General features: G+C 39.4%; 1 protein-coding gene across 2 annotated transcripts in view; it reads right to left on the reverse strand.

Annotated features, from left to right (window-relative positions):
* mbd2 (methyl-CpG binding domain protein 2) overlaps nt 1-19,651 on the reverse strand; it is a 31,362-nt gene that overhangs the window by 2,629 nt on the left and 9,082 nt on the right. The window contains exons 3-6 of one of the 2 annotated variants that reach the window (XM_041960753.1): nt 14,690-14,830; nt 12,343-12,433; nt 12,091-12,268; nt 6,970-7,097 (exon numbers count right to left, since the gene is read on the reverse strand). In XM_041960753.1, the coding sequence (XP_041816687.1) occupies nt 6,980-7,097; nt 12,091-12,268; nt 12,343-12,433; nt 14,690-14,830 (528 nt within the window). In that variant the 3' untranslated portion in view covers nt 6,970-6,979. Of the gene's footprint in view, nt 1-6,960; nt 7,098-12,090; nt 12,269-12,342; nt 12,434-14,689; nt 14,831-19,651 lie in introns of both variants that reach the window. The other variant, XM_041960754.1, reaches the window with a different exon arrangement.

The raw sequence follows: 19,651 nt of genomic DNA on the forward strand, positions 1-19,651 counted from the left end.
ATGATCTTTTCCTAACCTAATGAAATAGTTTAGTTGCCTAAAATTAACCAAACTGTGACTGAGAACTGAAAATAATAATAATAATAATAATAATAATAATAATAATCATCATCATCATCATCGTTGTCGTCGTCGTCGTCGTCGTCATCATAAAAGAATATAACAAGGTGTAAAAATAAGTCAAGATAGTTTTATGTATCACACAGACGAACTTGGTCGCTCTACATCACCGGTCTTCCTAAAGCCTTTCTCCTGCAAAGATTTCCTAACAGCAAAACGGATGCACGTAGAGCACCTTGTGATGTCCTTGGTGCTGAAACATTTGAACGTGACTGGCAACCTGTTTCCTTATTTTGTTCTTCAGAACAAGCTTGTCTGACAAAGTGGCTTCACTATATGTTTTCTTAGACATAGTTGCTATGACCACAGTAAAGCCTTTTTCAGTACAGCATGATGTTTATTTTAGAAATTATGGTCCAATTTAGAGTAAAACAGATGATAAAACAGAGTATGATTTAGGGTGGGGCTACCTTGTTATTGACAAGTTGCTACCATGAAGACCTGTCAATCAGGATAGAGGCAAAGCAATGCGTATCCTCGGCAGCTCCACCCTCTCTTCCAAATACGGCCACTGGCTCCAAAAGAACAAAATGCTGACAGCCACAACGCCAAACTCAAGGCTTCAAAATGTTTCACAAATCAGTGGGTGATGTCATGATCGCAACAGCCACTTTGATGCTTCCTTTTTTCTGTTTGAAATCTGTTTCTTTTCATTTACATTTTCAAACCCTCATTCTTTACATTCAATTTTAAGTCCTTACTTTGTTATTTTAAGTTCCCCTTCTTTCTACCTTTTTCATTTTGAATCCTTCTTTGTGTCATTCTAACACCTCTATTTACAGTTAAAATCCTTTCTATTCACTTCATTGGGACATTTTTCATTTCTTCTTGATAATTAAATCCTTTGAATCCCCACTTTCATCATCCTTCATTGTGCTGCTTTGAATCCCTCGTTGCTAAACCCACCCAATCTTGCCATTTTCATTTTCAATCCCTCATTGTGAATCTCTCAGTCTTGCACTCAGAGATTGCAGGTGCTGCTAAATACACTGAACTGACTTTATGATAAACTCTTTGTTTCACTGTTTCACTGTTTCAGCGTGTTAATGTGTCTGTATCTGAATGTTTGCTTCCTTCACTGTTTTAGTATTTTCATGTTTCAGACTGATAATCCTCGGCTCAGTCTTAATTACTCCCTAATAATTAGAAAATCCTGATAATCTGCTTCTTAATCAGGGCAATTCAGCTGACTGACAGCACACACACACACACACACACACACACACACACACACACACACACACACGCATTCAGCAGTTATCAGCTTTGTGAATGACTTTGAAGCAGATAATTGTCTGTGTCTCAACATCCGCTAATTACCAGGCACTGAAAAATGCTGCAGGAGTCTGAATCAGCTCCTCTGGAAATTGCAATAAACACAGCTAATAATCACACACACACACACACACACACACACACACACACAGTGGCTACTTTGTTTGTGTGTCCGTATCAAACGGTCACAGTCTTTTCTCAGTCAGCGTTGTGAATCTTTAGTCTGGATCAGATTAAAACACCATTCTGCACATTTAAAGAAACAGTCCAACATTTAGTGTAATCACCCTCTTCTTCTTCTTCTTCTTCCACAGAGTCAGAAGAGAAGATGGATGTCAGTTTCATCGTTGTGCATGGACAAAACACAAGAGCAACAGAGAAGGGTGGGTGTTTAACGAGCCAACACTTAATGCACTTGTATTCAGCCACAGACTGTAACAGGGAGCATCATATGGCTAATCCATTACTGATGTGTGATTGTTACTGAGGTAAATGATGTCTAGATGGAGAGATATTTCTGACCAAGCTATATGTGTCTGTGTTTGTGTTGTCCACTTCAGATTGAAGAACAAATCACTAATTCATAGTGTATACATTGGAAAAAAAAACCCTCACCTAAACGGAAAGAAATGAAAACAAGACGTGTTACCAGCTCTGGCATGTGGCTCTGGTGAGACACCAAAGCGTGTAATAGACCGCCGGGCCACCGTATTAGTGTCACCTTATGCCTTCCCCAGGCATGAAAAGAACACATTTTCATTGCAGAGTCAAGTTAGAAATAATAAATATGCAACATCTGGTTTGACTTTTAAAATAAAGCTTGTTGAGAAACATTTCATGTGACAGTCACAGTTTGGTTAGGTTTAGGAAAACATCATTGTTTGGCTCAAAATGATGACTTCCTTAAAACAATCAACACTGACTTTTGGTTCAGGAATCAAACCCTGGTTCTCTGTTTGTGATCTACCACTCTACCCATTTAACCTTAGCTCTGGTTATCATTGCCCCCTGCTGGGACTGCACCACACGAAGGTCAAGTGTCTCCATTATATACAAAGTCTGTCCAACAAATTCTTAAATAACCAAATGGATTCTTATCAAACACGGTTGTTTATGTTGTGTGTTTATGTTAAAAAAATCAACTGAAACAATGACAGATTTTTTTCTAAAATACTGACATTAGTACTTTTGAAAATGTAGCATATTTTGCTGACAGCACTTGTACTAAAATTTTAGCTACAGGACTTTTAGGACTAATGGAAGCATTTCAGCACTGTGGGACTCCAACTTTTGCTAGTAGGCTCTAAACTAATGAAAACTGATGGCAACAGATTTTAACAACAAAATAGTGGTGATAAATCTGTTTCCCCATCTTGTTTCATTTCCAAGAAAGAGCAGAACATAGAAAGAGAATGGACGAAACCAATTCAGCCATAAAATCAACATAAATAAATTAGCAGGAAGCAGCAACACGCTGCACAAAGTGAAAACTCTGAGGTTTCTGCAAAGATTTAGAGTGGCTGTTTCAACGGGTAAACAGCAGCCCAGGAAAACACACACGCACACACGCACACACTCACACACACACACACATACACACACACACACGCATGTCACTTAAGTTTCCCTCAACCTAACCACTACTTACCTACCCCTAACCTAAAACATCAGCTGTTTTCCAACTGAGGACACAGCTTTTGTCCTCAGTTGCACCAGCCATCCCAAATTAACTGGTCTTAAGTCTGAAATATGTCCCCGAAAGTAGACGAAAGCATACCCACAATTACACACACACACACGCTGGCTGGCCGCTGCCCTTTCTCTCTCTGGTCCAGCTATAAAAACCCATTAGTAATCACTCCTTGACTCTCAGCGGCTCTTTTCGCCCAAACGACTTCCATCCAGCCAATCTGCATAAATCTACATTAATGGCTGAATTTCCCTCCACAGAAAACAAATGTGCTTTAAAAATGTCTCCTTATCTATCGTCCTTTAGGGGAAACATCACTGAGCAGAGACACACACACCATCCATCTGACAACACACACACAAACACACAAACACAGCTGCAGCTTCTATTAACAACAGATACATCATGACAGATATATCACTACGACAACACTTACAAAGGATTTATAATGTGAGTGCTGGACTTGACTAAGAAATACTGATAATTAATAGAGTCTCAGAGGCAGATCATTTTTGCTGGTTGTGCTAGTTTTGTGCAGCAGCCCCCAGTACAGCCTATGTGCATCCTTTAACATAACTGACAACCATTTCCCAATTCATGCAAATGTCGCTGTAATTTTTAAATAGCTTTTAATACTTTCCAGGGGCCCGCTGGTCTCAAAATTAACTGGTGACTTCCTCAACATAGCTAATGCATGATAGTTCAAATTATTTTTGCTGATGTCAGAGTGGAAGACAGTTTTAGCTACACAACACCACACAAACATCAAACTCAGATGTGGATAATCTGGGCTGGAAGACTTTCGACATACTTTCTACAGAATATGGTGTGCTTTACGGGGCAGAGTCTCTCCAATCAGCAGTACTTGTAGGCGGGACATTTGTCCTTCCAACCAATACAACACAGACGGAGTGTATATCTCCACCTTGGAAATTAGTCATAGAATGACAAATTATTAGATGAATGAAATCATAATTACAGTGAATTATTAGCGCAGACGTGTGTTTTGGTTGGTTAAGTGCTGAATTTTAAGATGGGAGTAACACCTGAACATTTCATTTTGAAAATTTGAACAATTTCCAAGATATTACAAAAGCTAAAATATGGCTGCATGCTTTGGGAAATGATGTCAATGTCGATCGATCGATCGATCGATAGATCGATAGATAGATAGATAGATAGACTTAATTTATCCCAAGCTGGGAAATTGCAGTGCAGCAGCAGCATTACACACAGTGAAATAAGTGAAAAATAAGTCTATAAAGAACAAATTATACATAATAAAAAATAAAAATAGCGAGCAGTAAAAAGATTATATACATAACAATAATAATAAAATAGCCAAATAGTAAACAGTAGTAAAAGTATTGCACAAAAAAGAATAAGAATATCAAAAGCAAATGGCAGTGAAAATAAAGTGTACCGTGACTGTAAGAACAAACTATATATAATAAAATATCGAAATAGCAAGCAGTAAAAGATTATATACATAATAATAAAATATCAAAAGCAAACAGTAGTGGTAAGAAGTATTGTATTATTATTATTATTATTATTATTATTATTATTACAATGACAATAGATGTGTCAGCAGATAGTAGTTATAGCTGGTAGGTGGTGATGTCAGTCTGTCCAGATCCAGGTATCCCACCTACAGTGCCCTATCCTCTGTACGTACTGTAGCCAACAAAGTTTACTTACTTACACCAAAGTTTACTTTTTTTGACCAAAAGCTGGATTTTTAAGTTCTTCAATGCTGTCTTAAAATGTATCCCAACACTTTACCTTTATTTCTAAATAATAATGCTCTGGTGATGTACACAGTGAATGATGAATGAAAATCATGTTATTGTGGGTTAGTTAAGGCACTCAGAGGCACTCAGAACACATCTGCATGAAATTTACTGATCATGTTCCTGCTCCCCAGAGAATGAGCCCGTTTCATTGACCTTTTCTTTAGTGCCACTTTCAGGACACACTGGACTCTGTTGTTAAATCATCTGACAGCAAAAGCTGGACATAATAAAAACTGGAGTCACACTTAAGTTAAAATGATCCAGGTGGCAGTCATCAGATTAGGCTCTTCTTTCTCTGAGCCTCCTTGGTGGAAAAAAATCCCTAAGATGTCAAACTCTGCAGCAGCAGGAACCCTGACTTGGATAAGTGGCTGGGAAATAGAGGGATGATGGATGGATTTGTGAACTTTTGAAAGTAAATGTTTTTTAATTTGGTTTTGTTTACATGCTCTACAGAGTGAAATATAACCAATAACCAAACAAACTGTAATATATCACACACACACACACACACAAACACACACACACACACACCTACATTCACACATTCACACTCAGTCTGCTGCATGACTGAGTTTCAATCATACGCCAAGAATCCCATCAGCATTCACAAGTCTCACCATACACACACGCACACAGACGGGGTCTCTGACAGAGCAGACTGGTTCTGCTTCTGCATCGTTTAAGACATCAAGGTGTGATCTGTAACTTTCCTCAAACTGCAACACAGATACTGAGTCATATGAGGCAAACGCTAGTAGTTCAGTAGTTCTGCACCTTGGTAGCTGAGTTATTTACTAGTTTACTAATTCACTAGTTCTGTACTTTAGTTGTTTATCTTGTTGTTTTTGGTCAGCAGTGAAAATGTAACTGAACAGGAAGCTAACATGAGGGTAAAAATATAATATATAGAGAAATAATGAGTGATCAAGGAACTACATCCACATATTTCAGCACTGAAGAGGTGCACACACATGAAAAACAAGAATGTGGCTGCAGGAAGCTGCTTTGTGCAGAGGTTGAGGAGATGTGTGTGGTATGTTGTCAGCTGTGTTGTTAGTTACTCTTGCTGTTGTTGAACACTTGTGTTTCTAACATTTTTAAAATATAGATGCAGACTTTCTTTTCTTTTCCTTCGGTGCTCAGACAGAATCTGTTTCAGACTGATGTGCACCCCATTTTGCCTGCCTGAAAGCAGGTTGTGTTTCCATGACAACTGGCTAATGTTCACTATCATCTCTCCAATCTGCATCTCATCTGCACATTTGAGAAGGGGTCTTTGACATGTTTAAAGAGGTACTGCACACTTAGACATGTTTTTTGAGCTGCAAACTGTATTATGTAAGTGCACATCAGCGCTGGTGCTAATATTGACTTTTCTTACCAAATTAAAAAAAAATCAGCATTCCATGTCTTGGAAAAGGCTCAACACGCCACCTACTGTTTTAAATCCTGCTGAACCTGCTGGAAAGTCAAGCATTTGGGAGTTCTTTACATTTTAAAATGTATACAAAAAAATGTTAACACCCTCTAGTCAAAGGGCAGAAACCAAGCTCATTAAAGACTTTCACAGTCGACTCTCTTTTCTTGTTAAGCCTCTACTTTGCATGTTGCAATCTCAACACAATGGTTTAGACTTGTGCTATTGAAGGCTGTAGAACTACCATCAGGTTGTGTTCTTTCCCTTAATGATGATCCCATGTTTAACAGAAGGGCTATGACTACACACTGACACTCTCCCCCACAGACACACACCCGCACACACACATACACACACACCAGAGAGCCTCAGTGCTTGTAGATGTGTCCTGTACACTCTTCTGCTGCATTTTTATGCTTGGATGGAGAGACAGGGCAGAATTTGGGTGTGTAGTTTGTGCTTAATATTTATATTTTTAAATTAAATGAAATGTTATTAAACTCAACAAAAGCAAAAGTAAAGTGGGACGCCTCTCTGGCCGGTTCAGCAGTTTAATAAACTGCAAGAAAGTGCAGAAGTTCTGTTTGAACAATGAGACCACAGAAGTGTTTTTCTTTCTGCTGCTTATTATTGACATGATTATTGACAACACTGTTTACCTATCTCACCTGTCCATCTTCAGGCTATTTTTCCCTCCGGCAGCTCTCGAGTATTTTCAGTGGCCCGCGCCAAACTATCAGCCGTCAACGCCTCCTCCAGACTCCTCCTGGCCTGGTAAACTTCCAGCTCTTGTTCTCTGCACACACAAACACAGGTAGGAGACAATGTCTTTATATATTGGTTTACTATTTGTTCAAATATTTCATATTTAATCTCATGTATCAATATATTACACAAACATCAAGTACTTTTCAGTCATGCAAATTCAAGACTGCACCTGACACATCAAATATTCCTGAACGTAACGTAATGTAACAATACGTAAGATTGAAGAGAAAACATAAATCACACAAACATCACAAACATCATCAAAGGGCGAGTAGCACCTGTGCTGAAAATGACACGGAATGAGGGAAACTTAGTGTCATTGCATGTCATGACTACAGCCCTTAAAACCGAGAAGAAAGAAACATAAACCCCAACAATGACTCCTTTCTTTACAATCTTAATTACTTTGATTGTAGATCTTTTAAAATAAATCAATACAGTCTGTGAAATGTGCAGATTATCCTCAGGGTGATGCTATAGGAAAGGTCATGGTTTCATTTACATCTCATAAGAAGCTCATCCTCAGGGGAGCAGGAACTGGAACAGAGAATTTCATGGCAATCCACCTAGTTGATACATGTGGAAGGGGCTTTTTCCTATTTTGAGCCCCTTAGCTCTAGTGAAGGGAAATAATAATGCCACAACATACAATGATTTTTAAGACAACAGTGGTGGCAGCTTGTGGCAGCAGTTTCTGTTTGACCCTCTCCTCCTCCCTTTTCCTCCATAAAGAAATTATTTTCCTAGTTTGGTGTAGAAGAACTTGACTGGCCCGCACAGAGTCTTGATCTAACACATTTGGGATGAACTGGAATGCCGACTGTGACAAGACCATCAGTGTTGGACCTCACTAAAAATCTTAGGTCTGAATGGAAGATAATTGTTGCAACCAGGAGACTTGCTGCTACTCAGCTACAACGAAAGAGTTGGTTGTCCGTATACTTTTGGCCATATGGTGTATTTTGCTCGGGATGAAACTGTTGGTTGAACTGACATCACTGTCCTGAGACTCCACCTCTAATCGAAGCAAGTTGATCACAGTGATTAAAAACAGTGTTCATATAAGTTACATGTTGAGCTGATAAGAAGAGTTTGTGGTGAACTCAGACAACTCCCTCAGAGTCACATTAGTTCTTTAAAAGAGATGAGAGTTTTTATTCTCTTTGCTGCCACAGACACAGAGAAGATGTCTGCTGCCTTTTGTCAAAACCAAAAGACAAAGAAACACAAAGAAGAGACAGAATCAGCTCCATCGTCTGAGACCAAAATCTGGATTTACTAACATCCTAAGAGGGATGCTAGTCATGGTCATGCTATGCAATGATGTTTGCTCCTTTTAAGAAAAACAAAGGGAAAAGGGAAACATTTCAAGGATAGCGGGAATAATGAATGGCTAAAATCAATTAGTTAATTAAAAACATAATTAGAAAAATCACATGAATCCTAACAGATAGGCCTATGTGAACCAAGTGAGAGTGTGTGTAGCACAGGAGCAGTATGGAGAGAGAAGATGAAGAGGAGGAAGAGGGAGAGGACAGGAATGAGAACGATTTAGGATGACAAGCACATTCAGCTGGAGAGAGAGAGGAGGGAAGAGAGAGAGAATTGGAAATTAATGGAGGGGAGAGATAAGAAAAGGAGGAGGAGGAGAGGAGGGAGGAAGGCTGGAGGAGATATAAGAGGCGAGGAAATGGAGAAAGAGGAGGAGAGGCAAACTGGAACGACAGAAAGAAGGAGCTGGCAAACAAAGGAAGGAGAAAGACAAGAATGCATTATTGGAAAGATTGGTCAATGAGAGGAATGACAAAAATGAGGATGAAGGGAAGATGAAGGAGAGAGGGATGGAAAAAGGAGAGGAGAAAAGGAGTGAATGGAAGAGGAAGTAATGTATATATATGTATGTGCACATACACACACACACACATAGACATATATGTGTATATATATATGTATACACACACATTCATAACGCATAAAGAGTTGCTCCTCATGACAAAACTCAAAAAAGTCTTGGAGTTCCAATGTTGCAAAGAGGTGGGATGCATATTCCCCAGATGTTGAATGACAGTGAGTTAATGAAACGCCACAGATTAGATGATGAAGGGCTAATGTTTCGATCTCTTAGAGATGCACTCACATCTCCCACCCAATAATGCTTTAACACCAGGAATCATGGAAATTTATGAAAGCTGAGGCGTCTTTCTCCCACTGAAAGGCCTTTCAGTTACCATCATGGTTAATACATGAATGCAAATAATTACAACAACCTGTGAATAGGTTACTACACACGTAGGCCTGTGTTTTCAAACATTTTGGAGGCTACTTTTTAAGTATAGCTTCCCATTTCTCCAACAGAGACATTCATTTCATAAAATAGTATTCATAATTACACCATGTCTTAATAGAGACTAAATTAATACGTGGTTACATCTATCAATTTCACTGTCCATTCTATGGCCACCATCACTAAGAATGCAGAATGTTTCTATGGCCTCAGATGTTACAAATCTGTAACAGCAGGTGAGCTGGCCGTATCTGCAAAGGATGATCAGTTTTTGCTGATTACTGACTTGGCTGGTTCTTCTCTTTTAGTAGCTACCTGGATGTTACTGTGAATCACATGTTTGTTGCCAATTTCAATTGGTGATGGCTACTGTTCTCCATCTTCTTCCTCCTCGTCTTTCATGCTTCATTAGTCTTGATCTCTCATCATCTGTCCCCTCTTTCATTACCCTCTCGTCCTCCTCTCTCCCTACAAGTTATTACTCCCACTACCCAGCATGCATCAGTCATCTGCACTCATCTAATCTGTCTCAGGCTGGAGAGGGAGATGCTGGATTCACCCATTTCAGGATTTTATCAGAAGGTGGAAATAAAAAATGACATTTTTGCATGTCTGACATGTTTCTGTTATATTAAACTGTTTTTATATGCAACATTACTCTGCTCACACATCCCATCACTTTTTAACTGAACAAGGAGAACAACTGACATGTATTTATTAACTCAGGTTGTGTGTGTGCCGTGTCTGTCTGTCTGCAGCTAGTCAAAGTCAAAGTCAGCTTTATTGTCAATTCTGCAGTATGTACAGGACAAACAGAGAATCGAAATTGCGTTACGCTTCAACCTTTTGTGACCGGACATATATTGAAAGAGATAAATAAAAAACTGTACAATCTAAATAAAAACTGTACAATCTAAGTAAAACAAACTGTGCAATCTAAACAATGAAACATCAAGAAAATGTAATAGTGAAAATGTAAATGGTAGTGCAAAAAGAATAACATACTACTGGCAGCCTAATATTTTTTGTCCAACTGCTTAAGTACCTTTCATGGCTGCAGTGACTCACTGTTTTTGAAAAACCATAGAATTACTACATTTTACCTGAGTGTTCCTATTTTAACTGTTGTACTGTTTCTAGCCTTAATGGCACTGCTTTAGTGGTCCAGGAAAGTCACACATGAACTGTCAATCATCTTACATGATGCTACTCAACAAATCAAATCTGTGCTTTGCGATGAGCACTGCAATCTCGACAGTGAGCAAGATACACAGTCACAGGGTAGAGATGAAACAAGAGACAACAGTCAGAGAAATAAAAGAGAAAAGTAATTTCAGATGGTTTGCTCAACATCAGTTCAATATGAAAAGTGAAAATAATAATTGTTGAAATATTACTGAATTATACATTATACGTTGATACAACGACTAAGCTACTGCAGTATATATAGCACTAAATCATAATGGAAGTTACACATTATGATGCTCAGGACCATTGCTTGAGGAAATTTCCTCTACCTGGACCTCAATACATTTTAAAATGACAGCACAGTAATTTAGATAACAAACGAAAGCAAAGAAAGTCAATAAAAGTATATAAATAAAATAGAGTAACAATTAATTGTGATATAAAAAAAGAAGAAAAGACAACAATCATAATACATCATAATAAACATCTGTTCTAAATGAAATTGTGCAAGTATACAAGTAATAAATTACAAAACAAGAAGGAAATCAGTCTTTAATAGTACCAAGACCGCAGTACTATTGACAATCCCAAACTTAAAATATGAGGCCAATAACTTATCAATCATCATTATTATTGACACAGGAACATGGCTGACACACCCAAGTCTGTGCATGCATATCTCTTTTAAGAGAGGCTTCATCGAATTTTCAGAAGGTCATGACATGGAACAGATGCAACAGAGGAATTCTTCTGTATTCAAGTAGGGAGGTCAAGCCAGTTACATTAATTTGAATATTTGTTACCTTCTGTTGATCGTCCACTGATGGCTATGTGAGGAGATGGTGGAAGACTACAGTGAAAAATAAACTCCCAAAATTAAAAATTGATGCACAATTGGTTTAAACTGTCCTCCAAGAAATTCAGGCCTTTTCTAGTCAAGGACATTAACCTAAGACCAGTTCCAGCTGTTCAGAAAAGATGGTTACTGCAAATAGGAGTGGACTGAGAAAGAGTGGACCATTAGAAATGTCACCTAGTTTGTTTGGGTCAAGGTGCTACATGCCAGAGCCTGAGGTGAAGAGGAGATACAGGAGTTAAAATGTCTTTTTTCAAAAGTTAAACAGTCTCACTTTAACAGGCTGAAAGTCCAAGGAACTATGAGCTTCAAAGACATCTGATGCAACATAATGGAATGCATCAGTATGAATACTTTTTAAAAGACATTTTTAAAAAAGACATTTTTAAAAAGCATCTGTACTAGTACTGATTACAAAGGTTCAATGCTGAGAGGAAGAATGTCAACTAGGACACATACAGTTACTGCTGAATAAAGCACCTCTAAAAAACAGATACAGACCATCTACAGAGTCGAACTTAATGCATTCTGAAAAGATGAATGCCAACACTAAAGATGCTGATGTCACCCACCAAAGTGTGCTTGGCAGTCAGAAAGCATACACCTGTATCTCCTGAACTGAGCGTTGAAACACTTTCTGTACAAATAAGGCAGTGAAAACTGTCACCATGGGACAAAAAACAGATCTCTCACCGGATGTGCTCGTCAGTGATGGTGAAGGCCTTGCAGAGTGGCTGGGACGTGTTCAGCCAGATGGCTGGGTTCTTTTCAGCAGCTACAGTCGTCTGTCCTGTGATTGGAGCAGAGCTCATGTGCAGAGCACTTGCGATGGCTGAGAGCAGAGTTTCATTGCTGGAGTCTGGACCAACACCTGCAGAGAGAGAGGTCAGAGGTCAGGCGTCAAGGCTAAAGCATGGTGGTGTGAGGTTCTAGCTGGAGACATACTCTGCAGTCCTTTGGGCAGGTCCATGGTCCGAAGTACTTCCTCTGTGACGTCTGATGAACGCAGATCTTTCAATCTCCTCTCCCAAAACAGCTGCAGACAGACAGGCAACAGACAGGTGAGTATCAGCTGTGGACCGCAGGATCTCACTTTCAGTTTAGTTTTACTCCTAATTTCATCTGCTCCTTGCCCAAGCTGGAGTCTGCTGCTGCGTTATGATGATAATGCCAACAAAGCACTTCCTGTTGCTGTTTCACTTCAAGAGCTTTCCAATGGCAACCACTGGAAGGCTTTTACTGTGAGCAGATACAGGAAATGCAGCATTAATCACCGAGGTTAGCAATGCGCACATACTAAAAGGCTGCCTACGCTGGTTTTCAAGCACATGTGGGCTGTATAAAAATGAACATGATGTGAGAATATGTAGACCGTGCTGCAAACTGTAGACCAGCCGTAAGAATGTGCAGCCTGTACCGCAAACTCTTGTCTGGCTTTGTCGGTAAGTACTGAAAGTCACCAAATGTTTCAAAGTAATGTTTCCACTCCAGTTACTGTGGTGTGTCTACGAAGAAGTCTATGAATAAACATAATTATATCCACTGATCCACCACATTAGTTTGATCATTTATGTGGATACTGCTTAACATCAGAAAGCCCAAAACCCAACTGGCATTGTAATTTCCAATCTATAGTTGCCCCAGCACTGGAGGAAAATGCTACTTTCCGACCCTCCATGACGTCTCATGTTTGTGAGACGTCTGCCTTGCTTGGAGTAGGTCTGGCTTGTTGAGCAGTGGATCAATACTGTAGGAATAAACAGTGGAATAAAAAACAACCACAACACCTTTACTGCTGATCCTGCCCTCCAGAAAGAAAGTCAAAAAAGCATCCCAAGAATACAGAATTCTTACAGAAACTCTGACGTAAGAACAGACAACATAACACAACCAAAGCAAGCTGAAGACCTGAAGCTGATTTTTTACTTCTGTGTTGAGGTGACACCACACACACAGCAAATACATGGAGGAAATGCCCTTAAACATCTGTTTCCATATCGATAGACTGTTAGACCTGCACTGATTAGAAGTGCAATGTCATCGATTGTGTTGCATCAGCAGGGTTCTCTAACAGCACCAGAAAAGCTTTACTTAATTTACTACATGTACCTGTAAACCATCATCATTGTAAGGCACAATATCTCAATCATCATTAATTAACTTCAGAAGGATGATTGATGATTAAGTTATAGAGCTCATATTATATACGAAGTGCTTCACAATTCAGGATAAACTTAAAAGATTATTGACACAGGGAACTAATGGCTGAGCAATGCTGTGTAAAACAGAACGTGATGACCTGTGTTAACCCTTGATGACATGTACTCAATTGAAAACAGTGTAAAGAGAATAAATGTAATCTTTTACCTCATCAACTTCATTAATCTTTGTAAATATCTGCTTATTCTGAGTTTGATGCAGCAACACGTTTCAAACACGTTGGGACAGGAGCAACAAAAGAAAAACACCTGTTTGGATCATTTCACAGGTAAACAGGTTGATTGTTAACAGGTGATAGTATCATGATTGGGTATGAAAGGAGCATCCTGGAAAGGTTCAGTTGATCACAAGCAAGGATGGAGGGAGGCTCACCACTTTGTGAAGACATTACTGGATAAAGGAGATTACCACATGGGCTCAGGAATACTTGTAAAACACAGCTTGTTTGTAAATGACTGTATTCTATTTTGATTTACATTGTATATAAAAAGATATATTTAATGTCTTCTTTATCATCGTATCACATAGTAGCAATGCTGATTTCAACGGGTGAAATCCAACAGCCAACTATAAATCTAAACCTACACCATGCATAAATATGGAGGGAAAATCTGTTGGTGTATGTATGTCAAAAAATCTCAACTTAAAGGTCCACATAATGACTTTCGTATTAGTTCTCATTTGTTCTGAACTGCTAACCTTTATAAAAGCTTTACTTTTAGCTATACTATAATGACAGAAAAAAAGAATAAATAATAAGATGGGATCAAGATGGGATTCTCTTTAATTTTTTCCATTTTGCGTCATTCCCTCCTCTCTCAGTCTTTGTTTCGTTCTTCTCCACAACATCACACCTCTTCCTCCCACTTCCATTTTCTCCTCTCTGTCAATGTCATGCTGCTTTTTCCACGATGCCTCAGCACCCTCTATTGGCCACAGTCGCCATGACAACCTGGTTTCCTCCATCAACTCTTGTGTAATAGCCCAACCTCATTACCACGCTGACACTAGAATGTGTGCGTTTGTGTGTGTGTGTTGTGTGTGTGCGCGTGTATGTGTGTCAGCCTCTCACCTGCCTGGGCTGCTCCGTTGCTCTCTGTGGGTCTGTCTTCACCTTGTTGCCGGGGTGACTCGTAACCTTGGTAACAGGCTGTTTAAAGATGGACGCTGTCTGTCTGATTGGCAGAGCTGTGTTCAGGTCTGGTTTACCTCCCTGGATAAGACAGAGAGACACACAGTGTGTGTGCTGGTGACATGTTTCCTTTCCTTTCTCCTTTCTTTCTTTCCAGATCCCTTGTTTTGTTCCTACCTTCTTTCCATCCCACTCTTCTTTCATTCCCTCCTTCTTTCCTTCCTCTCCTTACTCTTTCCTTCTTTCTTTCTGTTCTTTCCCTTTTTCTATTCATGCATTCTTGCTTTCCACTTTTAATGGTTTACCTTCTTAATAATACTGTATATGGCGCAGGGTAACTGCTAAATTAAGAATATTGAGAAGTCGGCAGAGGCTATATCCCTGTTGAAGCAAGCAACTGAGCACTGGCAACCGAGAGACCGTCAGTGGGTGATGAGAAGTCAACTATTTATTCGACCAAGGTGGTAACTCGTCGCCCTTGCCCCTCCCCCATCAGTTGAAGTGAATGAAGTAGATCGCAGACTGGAATCTCTGTTAACAGAGTGACAGCTGTCTGATATAAACCTCCACGGATTGAAAGTGCATAGGTGGATACATGTTTTCCCTCATATTCTGTATGAAATTGCTGTATCCTCACCAGGATTGCTAAATTCTTGGGAATACTCGAGCTGGAAACTTTCCATGGGAATTAACCAGAATTTATGCAAAATAAAGGAAAACACATAAAAAGGAATTTGACTCAATGTACTTGCATAGAAAAAAAACAGCTCAACGTGAACAAAAAAGACAAAAAAACAACAACAAAAGACTGGACAATAAGTTAAGTAGTGCAAAAATCCAAAATAAAGAATGTATACAAATAATTATGTGGCAATAAACAATATATAAAATGAAATTTACAATGTGCAGGTATTCATGTTGACAATATATGGAGGTAGAAAAAAAACTTTTACCATATCATAAGCAGACATATGTGAGAAGTCTTCTGATAGAAATGAAAAAAAAAATGTAGTCCATTTAACAAGAAGGAATAGGTTAATTAAAACTCCTCAACTGGCATGCTCAATCAAGCTGCATCCAACATGGTAATAGCTGGCTCGCAAAAAGTAGCAGATGTTCATTTATGAACTGTGTACTATGCTTTAGGCTACTTTAACCAAAAGAGCATGAAAAATACAAAATATATTCATTCCATTAATAATGTATAATCACATTTTGATTGAAAGCCTGTAGTCCATTGGCTCAGACAGTGCAGTAGTGTTGGCAGTATGTAGGCTGCCCATGTGATGGAAGACACAAATTCTACTAATTTACTGAGATCTAAAGATTGGCAAATTATCTGTACATGTGATGGAAGAGCGCACTGCTGAATGCAGTACAAGTTTACAGCTAAATTAAACAGCATCGTTTTACAAAACAAGCCATAAGACACAGCATTGTTAACATTTAGTGTCAACTGCTGCCAGTGATGACTGTGTTGTCCTGACAGTGTAGTGGTCTACACACAAGCCCTTTACGTCACCGGTTCAAATCCTGCTTGGCATCAAGGTGAATGCATCTCCTGTTTCTCCCTGTTGTTAACTTGTGGTTTAAAAGTTGACATTCCATATCTTGTGCTGCTCTGCAAATTCCAAACTCAAATTTCCACTCGTCCACAAATTTTTAATTTTTATTTATTATTGTTTATTATCTGTGATACAAATGATGTCAGTGTCCAATATCTTATGATGATGTTTTAGGTCTGTTAAGTGGACAGAACTTTAATTTTACCTTACAGACCTTCAGAGAAAATTCTCTTCTTGTTAATGAAGCCTTAGTATATTTTCCATTTACTGCAGATACATTTGTCGAACGTCATGTCAAGATTTTCTAAAGCTGATTACAGCACTTACTTACTCTTAGTAAGTAAGTGCTGTAATTAGAAGTTGTGTGTTGCCATGAAAATCCTTCAAATTGTCTTCTTAAGCAAAGACTGAAAAACTTTACAGTCCAACAGTTCTTGAACTACGGGGATAAGGAGTTTTTGCAATACCTTGTGTAATATTATTTAATTTTCTTTAAGTACTCAACCTATGCATATATAATTTTCTTCTTCTGCGGTACTTATATATTTATTATTTATTGCTGTGCATTAGAGCAACCACTGTAATTAATTTATCCATACCCACCATGTGCAATTTTCAAATTCATGTGTAATTTTTCCACTGGCACTTAAAGTTCTTTTTTCTAAAATGTATATATATATATATATATATATATATATATAGAGAGAGAGAGAGAGAGAGAGAGAGAGTCAACTTTTATTTTGTATTTTGTATTTTTTAGTGTTGTTATTTCTACAACTATTGCCTGCTTCCTGTAACACCCGAAATTCCCCACACAAATTTTTGCCTTATCCTGTCTTATTTTATCTTGTCTTATCTTTTGTTTTAATTAATTCTACTGACAAACCAACATTCTCATAACATTCACTGTAACAGACACCTACTGTCAGTAGATGGTGCAATAATATATTGGAAGTGTAATAAAATGTCAGTTTAAATATTTGTAGAAGACATCAATTTTGATTCTATTTGAAATTTCCATTCAAAATTCTACTTGTTTTTTAGACAATGGGCTTTCATTTGAAAATAAAATATAGCTTTGCTTCTTGTCAAATGAAAGTTATTTTCTTGTTTTATGACTTCACAGTTATAACTTGTGTGTGACTGGATGCAGTTAACAGATTACAAAATATAGAACAGAAACTTTTTTCCCTTTTTTTGTGGATTTTCGCTTTTGAAGAATGTGAGCTCTGTTCAACATTAAGCAGCTGTTTCATAAAATAAAAAAAGTCAGTTAGCAGATCATCTCAGGCACCCTCATTTGAGGTTTTTAGTTCAATTCACATTCATTTTTAGAACCCAGAGAGAAGGCAGCTTGACAGCTTGCTTGAATGAGTAACTGACTGGTGACGAACAGATGCAGGTTTAAAAGAAATGGGTGATGGGTGATGGGTGCAGTAATGGTAGATTTAAGACTTTGCCTGTTACCCTGCCCCATAACCTGCAACCTGTGTGTATTGTATGTATTGTGTTTTTATATGTGTGTGTGTATACTGAGTGTTTGGAAGTTGATCTCAATGGGTTAACTCCAAGCTGTGGTTTCACAAATAAGTGTGTGTGTGTGTGTCTGTGTGTTTCCGTGTGTGTGTGGCAATGTATCGTGGGGACTCGCCTTACTTGTGGGGACAAAATGTCCCCATAATGTAAATCATTAAATTTTAGGGTGAAGACTTGGGTTATGATTAGGCAAGTAGTGGTTATGGTGAGGGTAAGTCCCCAGGAAAGGAATGTAAGTCTATTACATTATTTTTGCCCTGTTGTAGGATGTTGCTTGGTCATACTTAAAACAACACATCTCAACAACCGCTCTGGTGTAGTTGGTGTTGTGAGGTGATTAGTTTAGCTTCGCGTAAAGAATGGAAGCCAGAGGAAGCAGCTAGCCTGACCTTTAAAGCTCCATAGCCTCTTATATGTTGTTTGTTTAGTCCGTGCACAAACAGCAATGGATACACAACAGTTCATTTTGTGTTTTTAGGGGTACTTTTATGTTAGAAGTGCATCACTCACTTGTTTTTTAAACTTTGGACAGAGCCATGTTAGCTGCCCCCCCATGTTCAGTCTTTATCTGTGGCTAGGCTAACCACACCATGACTCTTGCTCTGTACTTAACGCACAGACTTTAAATTGGCAATTTTCAGAGAAGACATTTTGACATTAGGAACAGCACAAGTGTGAGGTTGGAATGAAACTTCAACTGATGCTAAGCTAGGGCACATTATGTGTGATGTATCCTGAGGTTATCACATGCATGTTGGACTCCGGCAGGGTTGCCCTTTGTCACCGGTTCTGTTCATTATTTTTATGGACAGAATTTCTAGGTGCAGCCAAGGGCCGGAGGGAGTCTGGTTTGGGGACCACAGGATCTCATCTCTGCTTTTTGCGGATGATGTTGTCCTGTTGGCTTCTTTGAACCAGGAGCTCCAGCATGTCTTGGGGCGTTTTGCAGCCGAGTGCGAAGCGGCTGGGATGAGAAGCAGCACCTCCAAGTCTGAGGCCATGGTTCTCGACTGGAAAAGGGTGGCTTGCCCCCTCTGGGTTGGAGGATAGTTCCTGTCTCAAGTGGAGGAGTTCAAGTATCTTGGGGTCTTGTTCACGAGTGAGTGAAGGATGGAGCGTGAGATTGACAGGCGGATAACTGCGGTGGCTACAGTGATGCAGTCGTTGCGTCGTGGTGAAGAAGGAGCTGAGCTGAAAGGCAAAGCTCTTGATTTACCAGTCAATCTACGTTCCTACCCTCACCTGTGGTCATGAACTTTGGGTCATGACTGAAAGAACGAGATCTCGGATACAAGCGGCTGAAATGAGTTTCCTCCGCAGGGTGGTGGGGCGCTCCCTTAGAGATAGGGTGAGGAGCTCTGTTACTCGGGAAGAGCTCAGAGTAGAGCCGCTGCTCCTCCATGTTGAGAGGAGCCAGCTGAGGTGGCTCGGGCATCTTTATCGGATGCCTCCTGGACGCCTTCCTGGGAGGGTGTTCTGGGCATGCCCCACCGGGAAGAGGCCCCAGGGAAGATCCAGGACACGCTGGAGGGACTATGTCACTCGGCTGGCCTCCTCGGGGTCCTCCCGGAAGAACTGGAGGAAGTGTCTGGGGAGAGGGAAGTCTGGGCATCCGTGCTTAGACTGCTGCCCCCACGACATATATATTCTGGAACATAGCAACCAAAAGTGTCACAGCTGAAAAACATTGCGCCTCCATAGCTCTCTCAAGGGCTCCTAGCTGGGTGTTTTCAGAAGAGTGCCTGGTGCTTTCAGCAGGAAAAAAAAATACACTTTGGTGGACACAGTCCCTTTGAATAGC

This window comes from Chelmon rostratus, chromosome 19 (assembly GCF_017976325.1).
Source record: "Chelmon rostratus isolate fCheRos1 chromosome 19, fCheRos1.pri, whole genome shotgun sequence".
Taxonomy (NCBI): Eukaryota; Metazoa; Chordata; class Actinopteri; order Chaetodontiformes; family Chaetodontidae; genus Chelmon; species Chelmon rostratus.